This window comes from Zootoca vivipara, chromosome 1, assembly GCF_963506605.1.
Source record: "Zootoca vivipara chromosome 1, rZooViv1.1, whole genome shotgun sequence".
Lineage (NCBI taxonomy): Eukaryota > Metazoa > Chordata > Lepidosauria > Squamata > Lacertidae > Zootoca > Zootoca vivipara.
This window is the reverse complement of record NC_083276.1, coordinates 85,577,461-85,597,586: the sequence shown is the minus strand read 5'-3', so window position 1 is coordinate 85,597,586 and position 20,126 is coordinate 85,577,461. Positions and strand designations below refer to the sequence as shown.

Below are 20,126 nucleotides of genomic sequence, written 5' to 3'. Positions count from 1 at the left end.
CAAAACGACTGTCATTATGCATCAAAGTATATTTATGCTAATATACATTAATAGGTTTATACATTTGCAGTATAAGTTTACTGTAACTCTTTTCATATCTCTATTTCTAGGGGGACGATAGAGTAGAGAAAAGAATTGTTTCCGGTCAAAAGAACCATAGAGAAAAGCAAGGCAAGAGAGGCGCTATCCGGAGGTGAGGTCTATTGGGGAGGCGATCTTTAATGCGTAGAGAGCGTGTTCCATAGTCCATGTCTGCGGGTGTTATTCCTTTATGCCAGGCGTGTGGAAGGGGGCACGAAGGAGACGACCCTCTTGATGCTATGGGGGCGATTAAGTGCTGCAAGAGAAAAGGGCGGCAGGTTCAGGCGGTTCTACTTTCCAGACAGGAAATTGAGCCTGAGATCCTGCATCATTTCAGCCGGGAGTCAGTTCCATTGGACTCAGTGGGGCTTAACTCCATAGAGAGGTTTCCTCCTCAGCATCGCACCCCTTTTAAAAGTGTGGAGAAAAGTATTGTAAATCTTCCTATCTCTAGTCGTGGTAGGCAAATGTTTCCATACCAGCAACCAATATTTGGGCTTCCAAAAACACACACACACACACACTAATGAAATTGTTAAGAGAGCATCTTTTCCGTTTCTACTTTCACAAATGGTATTGGAAATAAACATCAAGCTCCACAGAGCAGACATAATGCTAACTCACAAACAGAAGAATATGTGCTGCAAAACATGATTGATCTACAATTTGGCACCCATGTATTTGGTGGAGGTCACATCTTAGAACTGTTACAGTCTTTACTCAAGTGACTAGTTCCTGAGTTCCGAGGAACCACTTTCGGATTATGTTTCTCAAATAACCAGCTCTCTGGGCCACACAACAAGCTACTTTTGAGTGACCTTTCAAAAGTTGATTGTGGTGGCATGGGGGGGGGGTCCTGCCGAAAAAATCAAAAGCTTCATTGGGCACGTCTTAAGCATTTATGCTAGAAAGGCAGTACCAATTAAGCAACTTCCCTATGATGAAGAGCTACAATGGTGGGAGTGGGGGTCGGATATAAGATTATACATGATGTGGAGAAAACAGATAGAATTCCTGGTTAAGAAGACTCCTTCCCCATTCAGCTCAATTCAAAGTACAGTATAAAGTGTTTACTGTCTCATGGTACAAGATTAGCATAAACTCCCGAGCTACACAAACTTTTAAGAGATGCTGGTACATTGTGAACCTTTCTACTATACAGTCAAACCCGAAAGTAAATGCTCCGGTTTTCAAATGTTTTTTGGAACCCAAGCGTCTGACGCAGCTTCTGCTTGAGTGCAAGGGAGCTCTTGCAACCAATCGGAAGCCACACTTCGGTTATCGAACGTTTCATAAGTTGAACGGTCGTCCAGAACAGGTTATGTTCAACAACCAAGGTTTGACTGTAATTAGAAGTAAACCTTGTAAAGGTACAAGTATACAGAGAGCTCCACTAGCACTTTACCATGCTAGCTCAGCATGCTATATGGAACCACACAACATATAACCTTCAGCTTCTCTGCTGGTACCTTGCACTGAGCAAAACCTCTTCTCAGTGAATACCTCATACTCCTGCCAATGCTTCTGCAGCCTTGGCTTTATACCCATCTCTGCACGTACACACATTAGAGAAAGGGAAGATGAATGAGTGATGCTCCAGGCATTTAGCCTTCGACTGTTTGTAAGTTAGCCAGTGTGCTAACTTAACAGAATGGGGAATGGGCTGCTGAAGACATAGCCCAAGCACGGAGTGCAATTTCACCAATTTTTCCAACAAAAGCAAGCTAGGGAATATCCAGTTTTCTTTACAAAAGCCAAAATAGCGGCAACCTTGCTTTGCAATATTTCAAATTACTATAGAGAGGGAAGCTGAATTTGTGAGTATGTATGCATAATTATTTGTATTCTGGTTTTTCAGTGGGGAGGGATCTGCCAGGGTATTTATTTTTCTAAAATAAGGTAGCATGGAAGAGGCTAAAGCAGGGGTGGTGAGACTTTGGCTCTCCAGATGTTGCTGAACTCCAACTCCCATCAGCCCCAGCAAGCATGGCCAATGGCCAGGGAAGGAGTTGTAGTTCAGCAACATCTGGAGGGTCAAAGTTCCCCACACCTGGGCTAAAGAGAATTTGTTAAGAAAGCTCTTCTTCTGGAAGAAGTAATTAGGTGACCAATGCACTTGCCACTCATAACTTCATAATTAATTTGTTGTTTTTTTCTCTTCCTCTCCATGTGTTGTTATGATGTTTAGAAGCAATGCTCCTGGGAATGGGTCTTTAGCACTGGAGTTGTTTCCCCATCCACAACAATGCCCTTTTCTGACTTTTTCTCGGCCCTGAAGGACAATCCATACTTCGGAGCAGGCTTTGGCCTGGTGGGTGTAGGTACAGCGTTGGCCCTGGCCCGTAAAGGGGCACAGTTTGGCTTGGTGGCTTTCAGGCGGCATTGTATGATCACCCTAGAGGTGCCAAGCAAGGACAAGAGTTACCACTGGCTGCTGAGCTGGATCTCTCACCATGCAAAGCACACCCAGCACCTGAGTGTGGAGACTTCATACCTGCAGCATGAGAGTGGCCGTATCAGTACCAAGTTTGACTTTATCCCCAGCCCTGGGAACCATTTCATTTGGTAAGTGAGGCCATGGAATGTCTTTGGGAGGGGCAGAAGTATTGCAAGGCTAATAAGGAAGTGGTGGTCATGAATATTGCACACTTGCTCGTCCAGTTGTCTCCCCACCACCAGTTCCTGTTCACATGTTCCCTGCTCTGCTTCCAGGTATAAAAGGAAGTGGATCCGCGTAGAACGGAACCGGGAGAAACAAATGATTGACCTGCATACGGGCACCCCCTGGGAATCTGTCACCTTCACAGCAATCGGTAGCAACCGAGAAGTTTTCTTCAACATCCTGCAGGAAGGTACAATAGCACTCCTTGGTTGTAGTGGGACCTGCTGGCAAGGGTGGGTAATACATTTAATGATGATGATGATGATAATAACGATGATGGCGCTAGGGATAAATAGATCTGTCTATTTCTGGGCCCAGGTTTGTTTTACATGTGTTCTTTCATAAGCCCATTCCATTTTTCTGCATTAATCTGCAATTTTTTAAAAAAATAATATGCAAAAAATCATGTTTAAATACATACCTAAATATATTTTTATGAAGTAGCTACAAATGTAGCTCATTGTATGCATTTCTAAATGTATTTTATTCAAAATTATGCATTTTTCATGCCTTTGGGCATTTTTTGAACTGAAAACTGTATTTCAAAATTTAGAGAAGGCCAAAGTCTGATGACTGACTAGTTATGTTCTGTTCTGCACCTGATTCCAGGAGGTACAAATTATATCACTCTGCATCAGAATTCACAGAACTCCCATGCCTCAAGTACCCCTTACTTAGAGCTGGGGCCGTCCTCCTTGGTGATACTTCCTTGCTTCTTAGTTATATTTAGCAGACAGGCGATTTCCCTCTTCCTCCTTCCCATCTGTGTCCAGATGTGCAGTTATCTCCCTTTCCTTAGCCTTGTTCCTTTCTCTGCAGCCAAAGAATTGGCTCTCAGGCAGCAAGAAGGAAAGACGGTCATGTACACAGCCATGGGGACTGAATGGCGGCCATTTGGTTTCCCACGACGTCGACGTCCGCTCACCTCTGTAGTGCTCGAGAAAGGAGTGTCCGAGAGAATTGTGCAGGATGTGAAAGAGTTCACTGGTAACCCCAAGTGGTACATTGATCGAGGTGAGTTTCCTTTTCAGGGAGCGACATTCAGATACCCTCACAACCTGAGCTTTTCCTTTATGAGCTAAATTAAGGCACATGGGATGCCACTTATGGAGCCAGCATATCGCATTATTTAGCCCAGATTATCATTCCCAATGCCCTCTGCTATTGCGCCCAAAGGCATCCCTGCTGCCTTCTGCATCCCTGTCATTTCCAACCTGTCTGTGCCTTCTTCCTGCTTTGGACTCTCAGTGGTGCTGATGCCTCTCTGTTCTGATGCATGCAGCAGGAAGCCTCTTCTAACCTCATTGCTGTCTCTACAACAGCCCCTGCATAGTCCCAGTCCTTGAGAATTAGGAACTACCTCTTACTTTCCCACGAGAGAGACTGTGCTGGCTAGTCTCTGCACAGCCAAGTACTGATAAACCAAATGTTTACCAAGTTTCTAGCATTTGCCACAAAACTTTGTATCAGCTCTTTGCCAAGTTGGTTAAAGTAGTGCTTTTGTTCAAGATGCCCTAAACCTTTAGGGTGGCAGGAAACTGGGTACTCTGTCAGGGCCCTGTGCAATATATTTCTTTCTCGCAACTGGAATTGGCCACTGTGGAGTGAGCTCAAGGCATCATTGATCAGCTCATTCTTATTCTCGGGTGTGATGATGGTAGCTCAGATTCCATAAGAAGTTGGAATAGGCTGAGTTTTCTGCCTTTTGAAACTAGCCTCTTTGTCTGTAGGAATCCCCTATCGGAGAGGATACCTGCTATACGGGCCCCCAGGTTGTGGAAAGAGCAGTTTCATGTGAGTACTATGTCCTCAGCTTTCCTTCAACAAAAAACACCCCTTTTCTCAAGGGTGTTGACCATGGATACAGTCTCTGGGGATACCTCTCTGGACACCTTGTGTAGCTCCTGGTTAGGAATCACTCCCCTCCAGCTTACCCTGTTTTCTTCAATGGAAACATTGTCCTCTGTCTATCACAGCACAGCCCTTGCTGGAGAACTTCAGTACAGCATCTGTCTCATGAGCCTGAGCGACCGCAGCCTCTCTGATGATCGTCTTAACCACCTCCTGAGCGTAGCTCCTCAACAGAGCATCATCCTCCTGGAGGACGTGGATGCTGCTTTCGTCAGCCGGGATCTTGCTGCCGAAAGTGAGTGACAGGCAGATGGCGCCTCCCCACTCTTTTGTTCCAGGCTGCCCTTTTCTGCCGCCTCTGACTGACCTGGGACCAAGCGTTCATCACCCCTGTGTTGTAACTCTGTGGAGGCATCCTCATTAAGTGCTGCACTGCAGCAACTTCCCCAAGCTAATCGTTCATTCAGAGTGGGGGGAATGAGACCTGAATAGCAGCTCCTTCCTCCAAGCTGCACTTTGCAATGGGATTCGGGTTGGTGACCTGGTGCTGACAAAGAGGAGTCAATGACTCAGGACACCAATGTCTTTTGGAAAACGTCTTCCCTTACGAACCTACCCAGACCCTTTGATCTTTGATTCCCCTACTGGTGCCCACTCTGAGGGAGGTTTGGAGTGTGGTGAGAAGGAAGAGGGTGTTTCAGTTAGGGCTCCCCACTTGTGGAATGCTCTTCACAGTGGGGTCCTCCTGGGGCCATCATTAAAATTCTTTTGGCACTAGGTAAAAACTTAACTCAGGCATTTGACAGATGGTGATGATTTGCTGGATGATATGCTTTGCCGCCAAGTTTTCCCCCCTGCTGCTTTACAGTGTCTGTTCTCTGGATTTTTGTACAGTTTTTTTTAAAGTGCAACGTATTGCTCTCTTTTCTTCTTATTGAGTTTTTTTGTGTCTTTTGTTTATGTATGTCTTTAAAACTTTGTGAGTTACTTAGATACTTTTTACGTAGCAAGCTACCAACAGATTGAGTAAATATAATGATAAATAATTATCTGCAGGCTTTAATGTGACACCTATTCCAAATAAGTTATCAATATACAAAGAGAGACTTGAAACAAGACAGGAGCTTGGGGACAAGTTTGCAGCTTTCGCACTGTGGAAGAGGTGTGCCAGCAGAGATCCTAGAGCAGGCATCCCCAAACTTCGGCCCTCCAGATGTTTTGGACTACAATTCCCATCATCCCTGACCACTGGCCCTGTTAGCTAGGGATCATGGGAGTTGTAGGCCAAAAAATCTGGAGGGCCGCAGTTTGGGGATGCCTGGTCTAGAGGCAATTCTTTTTGCCAGCATTCTTTTGACATAGGATCCTGACTGTTTATTGTCCTGCTTTCTATCGACTTGCATTTTGCCACCAGGTGGCTTGATTTTCTCTGACCCCTTCATGTATCTATTTGGACAGCAGTGTGTCAGGAACATTTCACAAGCCACTGCACATCAGGCAGAGAACATAAAGCTGGTACTAATGCCACATAAGACCATGGCAGTGGGGTTGTTGCCCTTCCCCTGGAAGGCTATAAACCTAGGCAGAATTTGGGCAGCCCCTTTTCACAACTGTACCTATAGTGTCACTCCTCTTTGATCTCCCTCTGAGCTGTCTCTGTGCCGCTGTGTTTCCCTCCAGACCCCACCGCATACCAAGGCATGGGACGCCTGACTTTCAGTGGCCTTCTCAACGCGCTGGATGGTGTGGCTTCCTCCGAAGCAAGGATTGTATTCATGACCACCAATCATGTGGACAGGTCAGAAGCGTTGCACAGAAAATGGGGGCAGATAGAGAGGTTGTTAGCTGCAGAAGATAACCTTTTGCTTGGGAAGGATCCATTTAATGGCACCCAAGGAAGATAGTGGCTGGAGTCTACAGTGGTTTAGGATTCCACATTCCTCCAGCAGCTAAATCAAAACTGTTGTAATAGAAGTAGGAAGGGGGAAGGGGCAGGGGAAGGAGACGATGTAGGAACAACTGACAGTCCCATAGAGAAATTCCTTCATCACCTTCCCCTCACAACGTCACTCCCAATGAAGTCCCACACTGGTGACATATTGAAAGCACCAGCTGGCATGTGATGCTAACACCATGATAACCTCGCCAACCCATTCCACGCAACCCTCACACATTCAGTGCCGAAGCATGCCACAAGGAGAAGCTAGGGATCTCCTGAGGCAGGTGTTTGAATCCCTTGGTAGCCCAAGCGCAGACAGCAGCAGGACTGTTGTTTTGCCAGGGAAACAGCTACACACACACACACACACACACACACACAAAGGAAGGGCCAGTATTCCAGAAAATCAGCCTACTTCATCGCTCAGTGGCTGGGAGGAAGCCTGCAAATGGAGTCCCTTTGGTGGTAAGTCGCTTCGATCCAAAGGGTTCACTTCCGTTGGTGGGACCAAGGATTCCTCAAGTAACACAGTGCCTAAGATTTCTCCATTGGTGTTTTTGAGGTGAAGACAAGCTCGGGGTGGAGGAGAGTTTTGTTTTGTCTGCATTTTCAAGCAAGCTAGCCAAATTTGTACCTCCCAGACAAATTCACAATTATCCTCCAGCTTCCCCACTCCTCCAAATTTTGCAATACAATCCTTGGCTCCCAAAATGCATTAAGATTTGTGGGTTTTTTAAGGAGGAAATGCATTTAGAGATGCATACCCTGTGATAAATACTATTTAAATATGCATTTATGATCAAATGCATTTTTAAATACAAATTTTTATATGGATTTTTTAAATAAAAAAAATACAGTTCTTAAAGTGGAAAAGCAACAGAGCAGACTTAACACCTGTAACACTTTGGACATGGACCCCAAATAAACTGATCCGTCCATCCCTAGCTCACACAAGGCAACTCCATGAGGTTCCTTGTAACTCAGTCAAGGAGATTGCAGTGAGTAACAGAGGAGGGCAGTTTGCTTCCCACCCCTTGGAAGTGCTGTCTTTATGAGGCAACATCTACCTTTCTGGGGACCAGCTGGTAACTATTTTAAGTATAAAAAGGAGGAAGGCAGCAGGAATGAAGACACACTTCCTGTTCCAAAAGATGGTACTATATAGGAGAAGACGGAAGAGAAGCTTATATTGGGGCTTTTGTAGTCTCCAAGACCTGTGACAAATCCTCTCCCACAAGCACGGGACCTCTGCCATTCTTGTAGCCTGGTGCTGAAGGAGCCATGTGCAGCGTAGGAAAGCAAAGGCTCAACATGCAGGGTCAGCCAGTTACAACTTAATTTGGGTAAGACTACCAGACCTTTAGAAGGCATCTCAAGGCAGCCCTGTTTAGGGAAGCTTTTAATGTTTAATGTTTAATGTCTGATGGATTTCTGTATTGTAATAATTTGTTGGAAGCCGCCCAGAGTGGCTGGGGGAACCCGGCCAGATGGGCGGGGTATAAATATATTATTATTATTATTATTATTATTATTATTATTATTATTATTATTATTAGGCTGGGGTAATGCTTGCTAGAGAGTGGTCTGGGGAATATATGCGTATAAGTATGGACTTTGGCATCCTCTGGTCATGCTGGTTTGCAGCATTTAACACAGAAGCGTGAAGATCTGGTTCTGTCCTTGTTTACTGTTCCTGGTTCCATGCAGGCTCCTCTGAGATTGTAGGAGGGGATGGGTAACTTGGCAAGGACACAGCAGGTATGGAGAAAGAGGAGCATGATGGGTGAGTGCAGCAAGACATGGGTGTACAGTAGTTAAATTACAAGGCACTGTTACTTTATATTCTTTTAGAGATTAGCTCAAAGGAAATAAAGGGGAGAACAGGTTCCCCTAGCCCCGTGTCTTCCTGGAGTTGGAGAGAGAACAATGAGATGATACTCCAAGCGAGAGAAGCATAGAGAACCATATTTTCCACCTGAGCATTTGCTGAGCCTCATTTGTCTTCTCCTCTTTCCCTGTAGGCTCGATCCAGCCCTGGTTCGCCCTGGCCGGGTGGACCTGAAGCAGTACGTGGGGCACTGCTCAGAGTGGCAGCTCGGGCGCATGTTCCAGAGGTTCTACCCAGACCAGCCAGCAGCTGCGGCCGAGGAGTTTGCCAAACGGGCCGTGTCTGCCTCTGATCGGATCAGTGCCGCACAAGTCCAGGGCCACTTCATGCTATACAAGGCGGATCCGGACGCAGCCCTTAAGAACGTGCAAGCTCTTATATCCTGATGTTGAACAAACCCCGAGAGCGCTGTGCATACTGCTTTCCCAGGAAAAGGGTTGTTTGCATGCATGGATTTGTTTACACGGGACAAGATAATCATGAGGATGATGCCATCCGCATGTCCACCTCAGTAAGGTCACCTTTTTGTAAAGAAAATAAAGAGCAAACCAACATAACTCCTCCATTGCACCTCTTGAAAATGAATAAATGTGAAGTTCAGGTGTTGTGGAACTATGTCCTCCAGATGGCAAATGTTAACACCCGAGGAGAGGCCCAAAAGGTGTCATAACTAGGCGGAGGGGACACACACACACACATACACAACACACGCAAGGTGACTTCAGGGTGTATGTCTGCTGTTATGCACTCCTAGTTACTCAGTGGCATGACCCACAGCAGATTCCACACCAAAGCCCTAATCCTGTTACTGCCAGAATCATTTGGTGTGAGGGAAAGCAGTGGAGGTTCAGTGGTGAGAGCAGCCAGCCCTGTGACACGTTCTCTTCACACAGGTAGACACTTGATTGCGCTGTGAAGAAAAGGGCTTGTTTAATTATACCCTTTAAAGATAGAATCTGTCTGCTGGCCTTACAATCAAGACTTTTACCATTTAAAATACGTATTTGCCATTAGGTAAATGTTGTGCCTGGCCTTGTTTCTCTTTCAGGCTATGGCAAAGTCTCGCGAGCTGAAGTGGTTTTTACCGACCACCGCAAAAGTATCTGGCTCTTCCACACTGACCACGCTCCTCTTTTGGAACAGGGGTACGCGTCGGAATATCACATCATAACTGACCAAGTAGCCATCGTTGTACATGTATAGCTTGTGGTCATTGGGGTTGTAGTTTATGCTTTGCGGTGTGCCTGTGAGCTTTTCCAGGATGATGTCCATAGTGCCTTCTGTGGCCGTGTTAGTGTCGTATTTGTAAAAGATCTTCTCCTTGTGGTCACTCTCCCGCATCAAGGCATACATCACCCCACAGATCATGAAGGTGCCGGTTGCCTTAGGCTTGTACAGTGAAGTTTGCCACGACTTGACTATTGTCAGAGTATTGGGATCCAGCTGCCCAATCTTTATTTTCCCCTTGCTTTTTTCCGAGGAGTAAATGATCCACAGTCCATTCTCATCCCCGGAGAAATCAAAGTCCTGCCAATTGACACCATTATAAGAGTACCAGTTGTTGAACACGGCGTCTTCGACGACCTTGCGCTGGACCTTGTTGGTTGCCAAATCCAGCTTGCACAGGTTCCTGGAGTTGTAGCAGTTGTAATAGAAGCTGCCGTTGTACAAAATGGTTCCGCTTCCCTGCCCGCAGTTGATGTAGTTCCAGGTGAACCCAACAAATTGAGAAAGGGTTTTCTCTATTTGGTTTTTGTAGAGCAGCAGTTCGGAATAGGAGTTGTAGATGCGGTAGGTTTCCAACAAACGCTCGTCTGTGTTGAGCGGGGCAACCCAGTATTTATCCGGATTCTTGTTTCCAACAGCAAAGTCCTTTCCCCAAGCTCCGAATTTGTAGCTTAAACCTCGCCAGTTGAGTTTCACTATAAGTGGCTTGCTAATGTTTAACATCACCTTGTTGTCGCATTTACCTGCCAGAGAATAGAAAGGGAATTACTTTTGTTCATGGCTCCTCTTGGCATGTTTTTCTCCGCCTTCAAACTGCTCCGAGGTTTGTATTTGTTTTTGCTTTTTTACAATCAAGCGGTGCATAAATTTTACAAGATCATCTTTGTTTTCTGTGACCATGTTAGGCATTCTGCTGGTTTCAAAAGCTCTGCCAAATTTTATCCCACTGCGTTTAGAAAACAGGTCAGGCCCCCAACCCAGACTCCCCTGCCCTGCCGTGTTTTCTCTGCATAATGCTTCCTAATTCCTCCTCTGTACTGTCATTGATCACCTGTTCATTACATGTTTGCCTTCCAAAGTTCTCAGTAAAGCAGGTGGTCATCATCCCTTTGGGGGCTCATTTGCAAACCTGAGAACTGCCGTGAGCACTAAGCACAAGCACATGCTGCATTCTATTCTACTAAATGCTTCTTTCAAGTCTAATGTCAAATGGCATGGGGGACCCTGTGGCACCAGAAGGGCCCTGCAGGCCTCTTTATAATATAAAGAACTATTAAGTGGGAGGTAATCCAGTAATTATTAGGAAATTCCTTTTACCCTGATCTCTACCAGGACAGACTAAGAAGTGATCTAGTGAAAGAGCTCAAGGCTTAAATGACCGTAAAGTTTTCCTGGGTCAGGTGGTGCCTCAAAAAGCTCGCTAAGGATGTGCCAGTTATGAGAAGAAGCTGGGTTAAGTTTGTGGGGTGTCCAGACTGAAACAAGCCTTCTCGGTGGTGGCTCCCCATTTGTAGAGCGCTTTCCCCAGGGAGGCATGCCTGGTATCGTTACAGTATCTGCTTTTAGGTCCCAGGCAAAAACATTTTTTTATTCTCCTAGGCTTTTGGCCCTTGATTTGGGAGAGTACTTAAATATGTTTGTGGTGTCTTCTTCCACTCACATTTTTAGTGGGGCAGATTGACTTGGATCTGCTTTTATATACAACAAGCATTTTATGTTGTGATGTTATCCTTGTTCTTAGATTTGTTTTTAATGGTGGTTTTTACAGCGCAAGCTGCTTTCGGTCACTTTTGTGAAAAAAGCAACACATAAATGTTAATACTGGTGACGGTGATAATGGTGATAATGATGATGATGATAATAATGTAGCTTATAGACAAGCCAACGTAAGGAGTCTCCAAGGAAGTTCCAGCCCACAATCACACAGTAGGACTCACCAAACTCTGGAGTCCAGTTTCCAGAGGCAGAGAGGCCAGAATTGGGATTTCTAAGAGAGTCTTCGCAATCGGCCAGTTGTTTCTTGAGAGAGGCTATTTCCCTATGTGTCAGCAACACTTTGTTGTCATCAAACTTTTCTAGTTCCCACACAATACTGGAGATATTGGAGACCTGAAACATATTAGCACATGTTTAATATAGCCCCAAGCAATTTTCTACTGCAGCATCTCCCTGTGTGTTGTGGTAGTAGATGTGTTTGACAACTTCATGAGTGATTGAATGAGAGACAGTAAAGCATGCACACACACGAGAGAGAGAGAGAGAGAGAGAGAGAGAGAGAGAGAGATGATGTAAGATGGGGAGTTTGGAAAGTAGGAAGTTAGTGGAGTCAGAATTACTGCTGGAAGCTCCTTTAAACAGTCCTGGCAATGTTACCAAGTACCGGTACCTCTCTTGTTAATGTATAGATTAAGCATGAGACTCTTAATCTCTGGGACATGTGTTCGAGCCCCACATTGGGCAAAAAGATCCTGCATTGCAGGAAGTTGGGCTAGATGACTTTTGCGTTCCCTTCCAACACTATAATTCTATGACCCAGGGACATTGACTGATTGTTCTTAATAGCTGGATCTTCTTCAAGGTTACTGAATGGCTGGGAAATATCTCAAAGGTGCTAAGGGGGCATGCCTTTATTTCTCAAATCCTACACACACACACACACACACACACACACACACACACACACACACACACCAGCTAAGCATCATACAATAAAGATGTACTATGTGTGAAAAGAACCTGCAGTTTTCACAAAAATTCAAAACCCTGAACAACTTGGGTCCAGGATGTCTTAAGGCCTGCCTGAGCCCTTATATCTCAGCCCATCACTGAGATCAACCAGAGGCTCAATTGGCTTCAACCAGAAATTGGGCAGTTAGTGTCCTGGGAACTGTAGTTTACACCGCCCAGAGCTACAATTCCCAGTACCTTTCACAAAACACATTTCCTGGGGGATTCTCTGGGGGAAGCCATGTGCTTCAAATGTATGGTGTGGATGTTGCCTAAGGGAATGCCCTTAGAATCCTCCTTGAGATCAGGAAACCTGCTAGTACTGGTTTTCCAATTGCAGGGAGGATCTACGGTATGCTCAGCCACTGAGTCCCCTTTTCAGACCTCCTCATTCAATGTTTGTATGTCAGAGGAGGGGCAGTGGGGATGCTGTGGGTGGAGATGTGAGTGCATGGCCCCAACTCCCCTCCACATGCTATTCTCACCCACTTTTGAAGAACATTTGAACAGGACTTAGGTGCATCTAGTCATTAAGTTTAGGTATGCATGAATATCTCACTGTTTGAATTCCAAAGGATTGCACTTTTGTGAGCTTAAGCTTTCTGCAAGAAGTCATTGCAAGCACTTGCAAAAGGCTTGAAGGCACTTGTGTTCTGCACGGCCTCCCACCTCACTTCCCTGTCCTCAATTGCTAAGAAATCACCTTTGAGGCCACGAAAGAGGGTAGTGGTTGTGGCAGCAGGTGCTCAAAGAGCCTTGGCAGGGCATTCTTTGGCACAGGGATGGGCTTGGTACTACTAAGTTAGTAGGACTACCAGTCCCAAAATCCCTGATGAAAATGATGCTTGGCTCCATCTTACATGCAAGAGCAGAGGTTCTTGCTTTTGCTCACAACATTCTTAATTAGGTCCATGAGCCATGGGAATGTTGAAAGTGTCTGGTTTTTTAAAAATAAAAAATGGGGAGAGGTAAGGAAGGAATAACCTCTTTTGAGACTTTATGCTAGAGGTAAGCATTAAAATAGGCAAAATTCTCATCCAATAATAATAATAATAATAATAATAATAATAATAATAATAATAATTTATTATTTATACCCCGCCCATCTGGCTGGGTTTCCCCAGCCACTCTGGGCGGCTTCCAACAGAAAAATAAAACACAGTAATCTATTAAACATTAAAAGCCTCCCTGAACAGGGCTGCCTTCAGATGTCTTCTAAAAGTCTGGTAGTTGTTTTCCTCTTTGACATCTGTTGGGAGGGCGTTCCACAGGGCAGGCGCCACCACCGAGAAGGCCCTCTGCCTAGTTCCCTGCAACTTGGCTTCTCACAATGAGGGAACCGCCAGAAGGCCCTCGGTGCTGGACCTCAGTGTCCGGGCAGAATGATGGAGGTGGAGACGCTCCTTCAGGTATACTGGACCGAGACCATTTAGGGCTTTAAAGGTCAGCACCAACACTTTGAATTGTGCTCGGAAACGTACTGGGAGCCAATGTAGATCTTTCAAGGCCAGTGTTATGTGGACTTGGCGGCCGCTCCCAGTCACCAGTCTAGCTGCCGCATTCTGGATTAGTTGTAGTTTCCGAGTCACCTTCAAAGGTAGCCCCACATAGAGCGCATTGCAGTAGTCCAAGCGGGAGATAACCAGAGCATGCACCACTCTTGCTAGACAGTCTGCAGGCAGGTAGGGTCTCAGCCTGCGTACCAGATGGAGCTGATAGACAGCTGCCCTGGACACAGAATTGACCTGCACCTCCATGGAAAGCTGTGAGTCCAAAATGACTCCCAGGTTGCGCACCTGGTCCTTCAAGGACACAGTTACCCCATTCAGAACCAGGGAATCCTCCACACCTGCCCGCCTCCTGTCCCCCACGAACAGTACTTCTGTCTTGTCAGGATTCAACCTCAATCTGTTAGCCACCATCCATCCTCCAACCGCCTCCAGGCACTCAGACAGGACCTTCACTGCCTTCACTGGTTCTGATTTGAAAGAAAGGTAGAGCTGGGTATCATCCGCATACTGATGAACACCCAGCCCAAACCCCCTGATGATCTCTCCGAGCGGCTGCATGTAGATGTTAAAAAGCATGGGGGAGAGGACAGAACCCTGAGGCACCCCACAAGTGACAGCCCAGGGGTCTGAACACTCATCCCCTACCACCACTTTCTGAACACAGCCCAGGAGGAAGGAGCGGAACCACTGTATAACAGTGCCCCCAGCTCCCAACCCCTCTAGACAGTCCAGAAGGATGTTATGGTTGATGGTGTCAAAAGCCGCTGAAAGATCCAGCAGAACTAGGAAACAGCTCTCGCCTTTGTCCCTAGCCCGCCGGAGATCATCAACCAGTGCGACCAGGGCAGTTTCAGTCCCATGATGAGGCCTGAACCCCGACAGGAAGGGATCCAAATGGTCCGCTTCTTCCAGGCGTGCCTGGAGTTGTTCAGCAACCACTCGCTCAATCACCTTGCCCAAGAATGGAAGATTTGAGACTGGGCGATAGTTGGCCATATTAGCCGCATCTAAAGATGGTTTTTTAAGAAGAGATTAATGACCGCCTCTTTCAGCGGGTCTGGGAAGGCTCCCTCATGGAGAGAAGCATTTACCAACCCGCGGAGTCCATCGCCCAGCCCTTCCCGACTCGCTTTTATTAGCCAGGATGGGCAAGGGTCAAGGAGACAGGTGGTTGGTTTCACTCGTCCACGCAGCCTGTCCACATCCTTGGAGGTAACAGATTGAAATTGATCCCATGAAACATGACTAGACAGGGCTCCAGCACTCTCCCGCCCCGGCCCTGCTCCCACGGTGGAGTCTACCTCCCTCTGAATCTGAGCAACTTTATCTGCAAAAAACTTTGCAAAAGCATTGCAGGAGATATTGGGGTCCCTATCAGGCCCCGATGCCGAAGGTGGTTCGGATAGATTGCGAACCACCTGGAACAGTCCTCTGCTGCTGTTTTCTGCAGATGCGATAGAAATGGCGAAGAAGGTCCTCTTCGCCGTCGCTATTGCCACTTGGTAGGCTCGAAGTTGAGCTCTAGCCCGTGTTCGGTCAGATTCAGAATGAGTTTTCCGCCACCAGTGCTCTAGCCATTCCTGGCGACTGTTTCATCACCCTCAGCTCTGGGGACATAGCTGCCAAGTTATCCCTTTTTTAAAGGGATTTTCCCTTATGCTGAATAGGCTTCCTCGCGAGAAAAGGGAAAACTTGGCAGCTATGTCTGGGGAAAACCACGGGGCTGTCCGGGCTCCATGCAATCAGAGAGGGCGCTTCAGAGCCAAACAGTCAATAGCCCTGTTTAACTCCACATTCCAGCGGGCCACCAGGGAATCGGCTGAGAGGCCATCAACATGGGATAAAGCATCCCCTACCACTCTCTGGAAACCATTTGGATCCATTAAGTGGTGGGGGCGGACCATCCGAATAGGTCCCACCTCCCTGCAGAGGGGAAGGGTCGCGGAGAAGTCCAGTTGCACCAGGTAGTGATCTGACCTATGTTTTCCTGCTCCCTGAAGCAGCTCTCTAGCCATGGAAAACTCAGCATTGCGCAGAAATATTTTAAAAGTTTCCTTTGAGAGCCCCAAACAGTCCCCCAAATGCCCTTTCTAAAGCAGGTTTGAATCTTCCCAAACAGGAGCACCACTCTTAGTGTATTCGGTACAATGTCCAAGCACAATTCAAACTTCTGTGCTCCCAAACGTTTTGTACCTACCTGATCGGATAAAGCTGCAATGCCCACACCAGCTTCACTTAGAGCTTGAGACAGATCCCGAGCCCATCGCTTCGTATTATTAATTTTTTCTAGGATGTCTTTATAAGCTTCATCGTCCTTGACACCTTCCATCTCAATCTTCTCCACTGTTGCGGTTAATTTCTTCATAGTTTCATTAAATGCTGCCAAGTCTGTCTGGAGTTTCATAACCTAAAGAAATTTGCAGGACACACACTTAGCAGGATACTGAAAACATCTTTCCACAAATCATGAACAACCATTTCATTACAATTGTTGCTTCCACGCTTGTCCTTTTCTCTGGAACAACCATTCTTTTATCACTCAGTTTTGAAGGTGTATCCAGACAATGAGTAGACTTCAACTTTGCGCTTTCACAAACATTAGGGTGGGGAGAGGGGAGAACTCGGAGCACTTCTGTGACTGACAAGTTTAGTTTATAGTGGGTGGTGGTGGACTATCTTACCAGGGCTATCCAGTAACAGTGGTTTGAAGGAAGGGTTAACATGCCTTGCAAGAGCCACATTCTGTCACACACACACACCCTCACCAGTAACATTCCCCTGTGTAGTGTTGCCAGCTGCTGGAAACAGTCAGAACTAGACAGAATTAGTGTTTCAAGGCAGGGAATAAATATTTGGCATGCTGTCTACGTGCCTTACCTTGAGCGCCTCTTCTTCAGAAATACCAGTCAGGTTCTTGTAAGCGTTTTCCAGGATAACCATCAGATGTGAAGGGAAAGTAGTGTCGGGGAGCTCTATGCTGCAGATACATTTATTGTCTTCATCATAACTTTCTATTGGTCCATCGTGGAAGATGATCTGATCTGCAGCAACCTGGGGTGATGGGTGCAGAAATACAAACGGGATGCTTTATCACTTGATTGAGCCCTTTCTCATAACCTGATAGTCAACTAAGGTCAGGATAGTTTCCTGAGAACAGCAACCAGTCCCCACCACATCCTTTAGCCAGCAAATGCTCCCCCTTCAGCACTAAGCTGAGCCTTCTACATTGTGTTTTTTGGGCAAAGTCTCTTCCAACAGATTGTACTGAGTCTAGGTAGTTACCATTTGAAAGAGTAAAGCTTCTAGTTCATTTGGCCTATTAGCTGATTGCTTTCCTACAGCCTCAATCCGCTCCGTTCAAACTACGCATGCTGGTGCTAAACCACAATCCCTTCTCACTCTACTCTCCTGCCCTTCCCATCCCACCGGAGTATATCCACTACACCTTTATATTCGAAGCACATTCCTTCCCTCAATGAATTCTAGCTACTGCAGTTTTTTAAGGGTTGCTGGGCATTGTAACTCTGCAAGGAGTAAAGGACAGTGCCTAGAAGCAGAATATGCTTTAAAGGTATATATGCAGCTTAAGTAACTTGCTTTAGTACTAAGTTCTGGTTGCATCTCATGTGATTCCTGAACAAAAACATTGTTTCACAACATTGAATGAAATGCAAGAATATCCCAACCCATGTCATGCCTTCTTTGCTCCCACATGTCTTTGCATTGTTTTATGCTCTTTATACCACCAAGTAGGAATTATTGCATTTAAAACCCTGTTTGATGTGTCAAAGCCAAAGGGAAATAATAATTTGTTTTCTCCTATGTCTTGGGCTCTTGGGGTGCTTCCAGATGGGTGTTTATTGTGGGGTCATAGAATTGTAGACTTGGAAGGGATTCCAAAGGTCATTTATTCCACCCCTGCTATGCAGGAATCACAGGTAAGTGTTCCTCATTCATGCATGGAATAATTTTCACAGCATCCCCGGTACATCAGCATCAGATTGTTAGCCTGTATTTCCCTCCTAGTTAATCTGGATTTATCCTTGCTACAGAAAATCTGGTAAGTTAAAAAAAACACCACTACATTGGTGATATCTGAACAACCCATTTACAATATTAAGCCACTTTCTGGAAGTACTACATTTTGAAGGGTGGGTTGGGGTATCTAGGGATTTCAAAGGCAGGATTGATGTCCAAGGGAATTTCCGAAAGGCAGCACTTTGTCCTGGATCTTAGGCAAGTCAATCGAAAAATCATGTGTTTGGGGCATTTTTGTAAAAAAAAAAAAAAAAACCCCAACAACAACAATTTCCGGGGTGTCCTGGTTTTTACTTTTTGAAAAATGGCAACCCTAGATTATCTCACTTCCGCCAGCTGGTTAGCATTCCCTCTCTGGACAAAATACTCACCAAGTAAGCCACAGCGAGGCACAGGAGCAGCCCAAACATGCTAATTGTTTCAGAGGGTTTGCTAAGTTGGTCTGGGAAGTTTTTGTTGAACCCTCTTTATAAAAGGGACGGCACTGGGGGAAGGAGTAGAATGAGCCAGAGTGGAATTTCCTGGGATTGGACTGGATTTTATGAACATTTCAAATTGAGTTTTGTTTGCACACTGATCTGCCCCTCTGAGGAGGTGTTTAGGCCCAATCAGATAAAATAAGAATATGTGTGAGTGGGCTACAAGAAGTCTTCATGTGCTCTGTGCCTCCTCTGCCTCTGTTAGGACCACATTTTGAAATAAAGAACAAAGAACACTGGAATATTTTAATGCCTCAGATTTTACCCTGATCCGGTCCTCCTTGCTAGGCCTTGAAGGATAAAAACGTGGGCCAGAAAACAAAAAAATACACATGGTGGGATCCAGTCGGTGTACCTGTGCTCGTGGAAGGGCTTTGGGTCTGGGAGAGATGTCCATGGTGCCCAATGGAGGAGGAGGGAATGGCAGTTTTTGCTAGTTCTCCCTGCACCTCCAAATAATCCGTTCCAGGGGGTTGAAGAACCTCTAGAACACAGAGAATTGATGAACTCCCCACCTCTTCCATTATCAAATGCCTTCTCTGTGAGTAGAAATGTATCAAATGGAATCCACCTCACACATCACATCGGCTCCGTACTCCACATGTGTCATGGCGAAAACCCACTATTTCAGGCAATTATTATATACCATGCAAACATATTATCAGGGCTCCCCCCAAAAAAACCCCACCATTTGGGGTACTCTCATTTTCACTCAAGAAAATCACCATTTTATAGTTCAAATTGGGGAAAATATAAACAGTAAATTACGAAAGTACAAAGATTCACAAAATGTTTAGGGGTATGCATACCCCTGCATACCATGGCAATTCCATGAATGCCAAGCAAACCTAAGTCCATAACCTATTTCTGAAGGCTAGTCCCTCATCCCTGCCAGCCAAGATTATGATTAAAAACACGGAATGGATATTGAGCTGAATAGAATGCATTTGTTAATTTGGTGCCCAGATTTAATGGGGGAAAGAGCTGATTAGTCAGCTTGAAAAATACTGGGATTCTAAGGATGTCATACCATTCACATTTGCCTGAGCTGGGAGTAAGGTCCATTGAACTCAGCAAGGCTCACTGCCCTTCTGAGTATAGGATTGCACTGTAGATTCCATAGAAACTCTGTTGATACTTCCTTACTAGTTTCATTATATTTATTAAACATAACACCGATTGTCCATTACTAATCACTATTTTGAATGGAGAGAACTTCCTACACATTATGTGTGCATGGGATATTTTTAGAAGAAGCTCACTGTTTGTTCTGTTCCTGGTGCCAATAGGTACTCATTGCAGGGGAAACCTGGCTATCTATGGAAGCATAGACAGTATGTACTAGCCCAGGGTTGCTTACAGTTATTGGAACTGCTAGCTAACTTCAAAAGGACTGAGAAGCTCTTTATTGTGACTTGGCTTGGAGATCTGGCAATGCTGCTTCCTACAGTGAGTGAAACTTACTGCAAAGGCAACAAAGCAGAGATAACTTGTGACCATTATGTCTAACCTGTGCTCTTATCTATTAGATGTAAGAAATGTTTTGTAAGACACAAGGCACACAACCCCATCAGGATTTAATATAAAATATCAGAAATGGAGGCAGTGAGAGATTTTACTTTCTTGGGCTCCTTGATCACTGCAGATGGTGACAGCAGTCACGAAATTAAAAGACGCCTGCTTCTTGGGAGAAAAGCAATGACAAACCTAGACAGCATCTTAA

At 45.6% G+C, this 20,126-nt stretch overlaps 2 protein-coding genes across 2 annotated transcripts; one reads left to right on the top strand and one right to left on the bottom strand.

Moving 5' to 3' along the window:
* Positions 1–108: 108 nt before the first annotated feature.
* On the top strand, positions 109–9,089 carry LOC118090985 (mitochondrial chaperone BCS1). Its single transcript, XM_035127478.2, has 8 exons — positions 109–193; positions 2,270–2,646; positions 2,794–2,933; positions 3,563–3,757; positions 4,474–4,537; positions 4,720–4,889; positions 6,275–6,392; positions 8,555–9,089. The coding sequence occupies exons 2-8, from the start codon at positions 2,327–2,329 to the stop codon at positions 8,805–8,807; spliced, it is 1,260 nt and encodes a 419-aa protein (XP_034983369.1). The 5' UTR covers positions 109–193; positions 2,270–2,326; the 3' UTR covers positions 8,808–9,089.
* Positions 9,090–9,465: 376 nt separating this feature from the next.
* On the bottom strand, positions 9,466–18,334 carry LOC118082564 (olfactomedin-like). The gene is made up of 5 exons (XM_035110300.1): positions 18,296–18,334; positions 16,764–16,937; positions 16,084–16,293; positions 11,586–11,757; positions 9,466–10,391 (listed from the first exon to the last, which is right to left on the bottom strand). The coding sequence occupies exons 1-5, from the start codon at positions 18,332–18,334 to the stop codon at positions 9,466–9,468; spliced, it is 1,521 nt and encodes a 506-aa protein (XP_034966191.1).
* Positions 18,335–20,126: the final 1,792 nt, after the last annotated feature.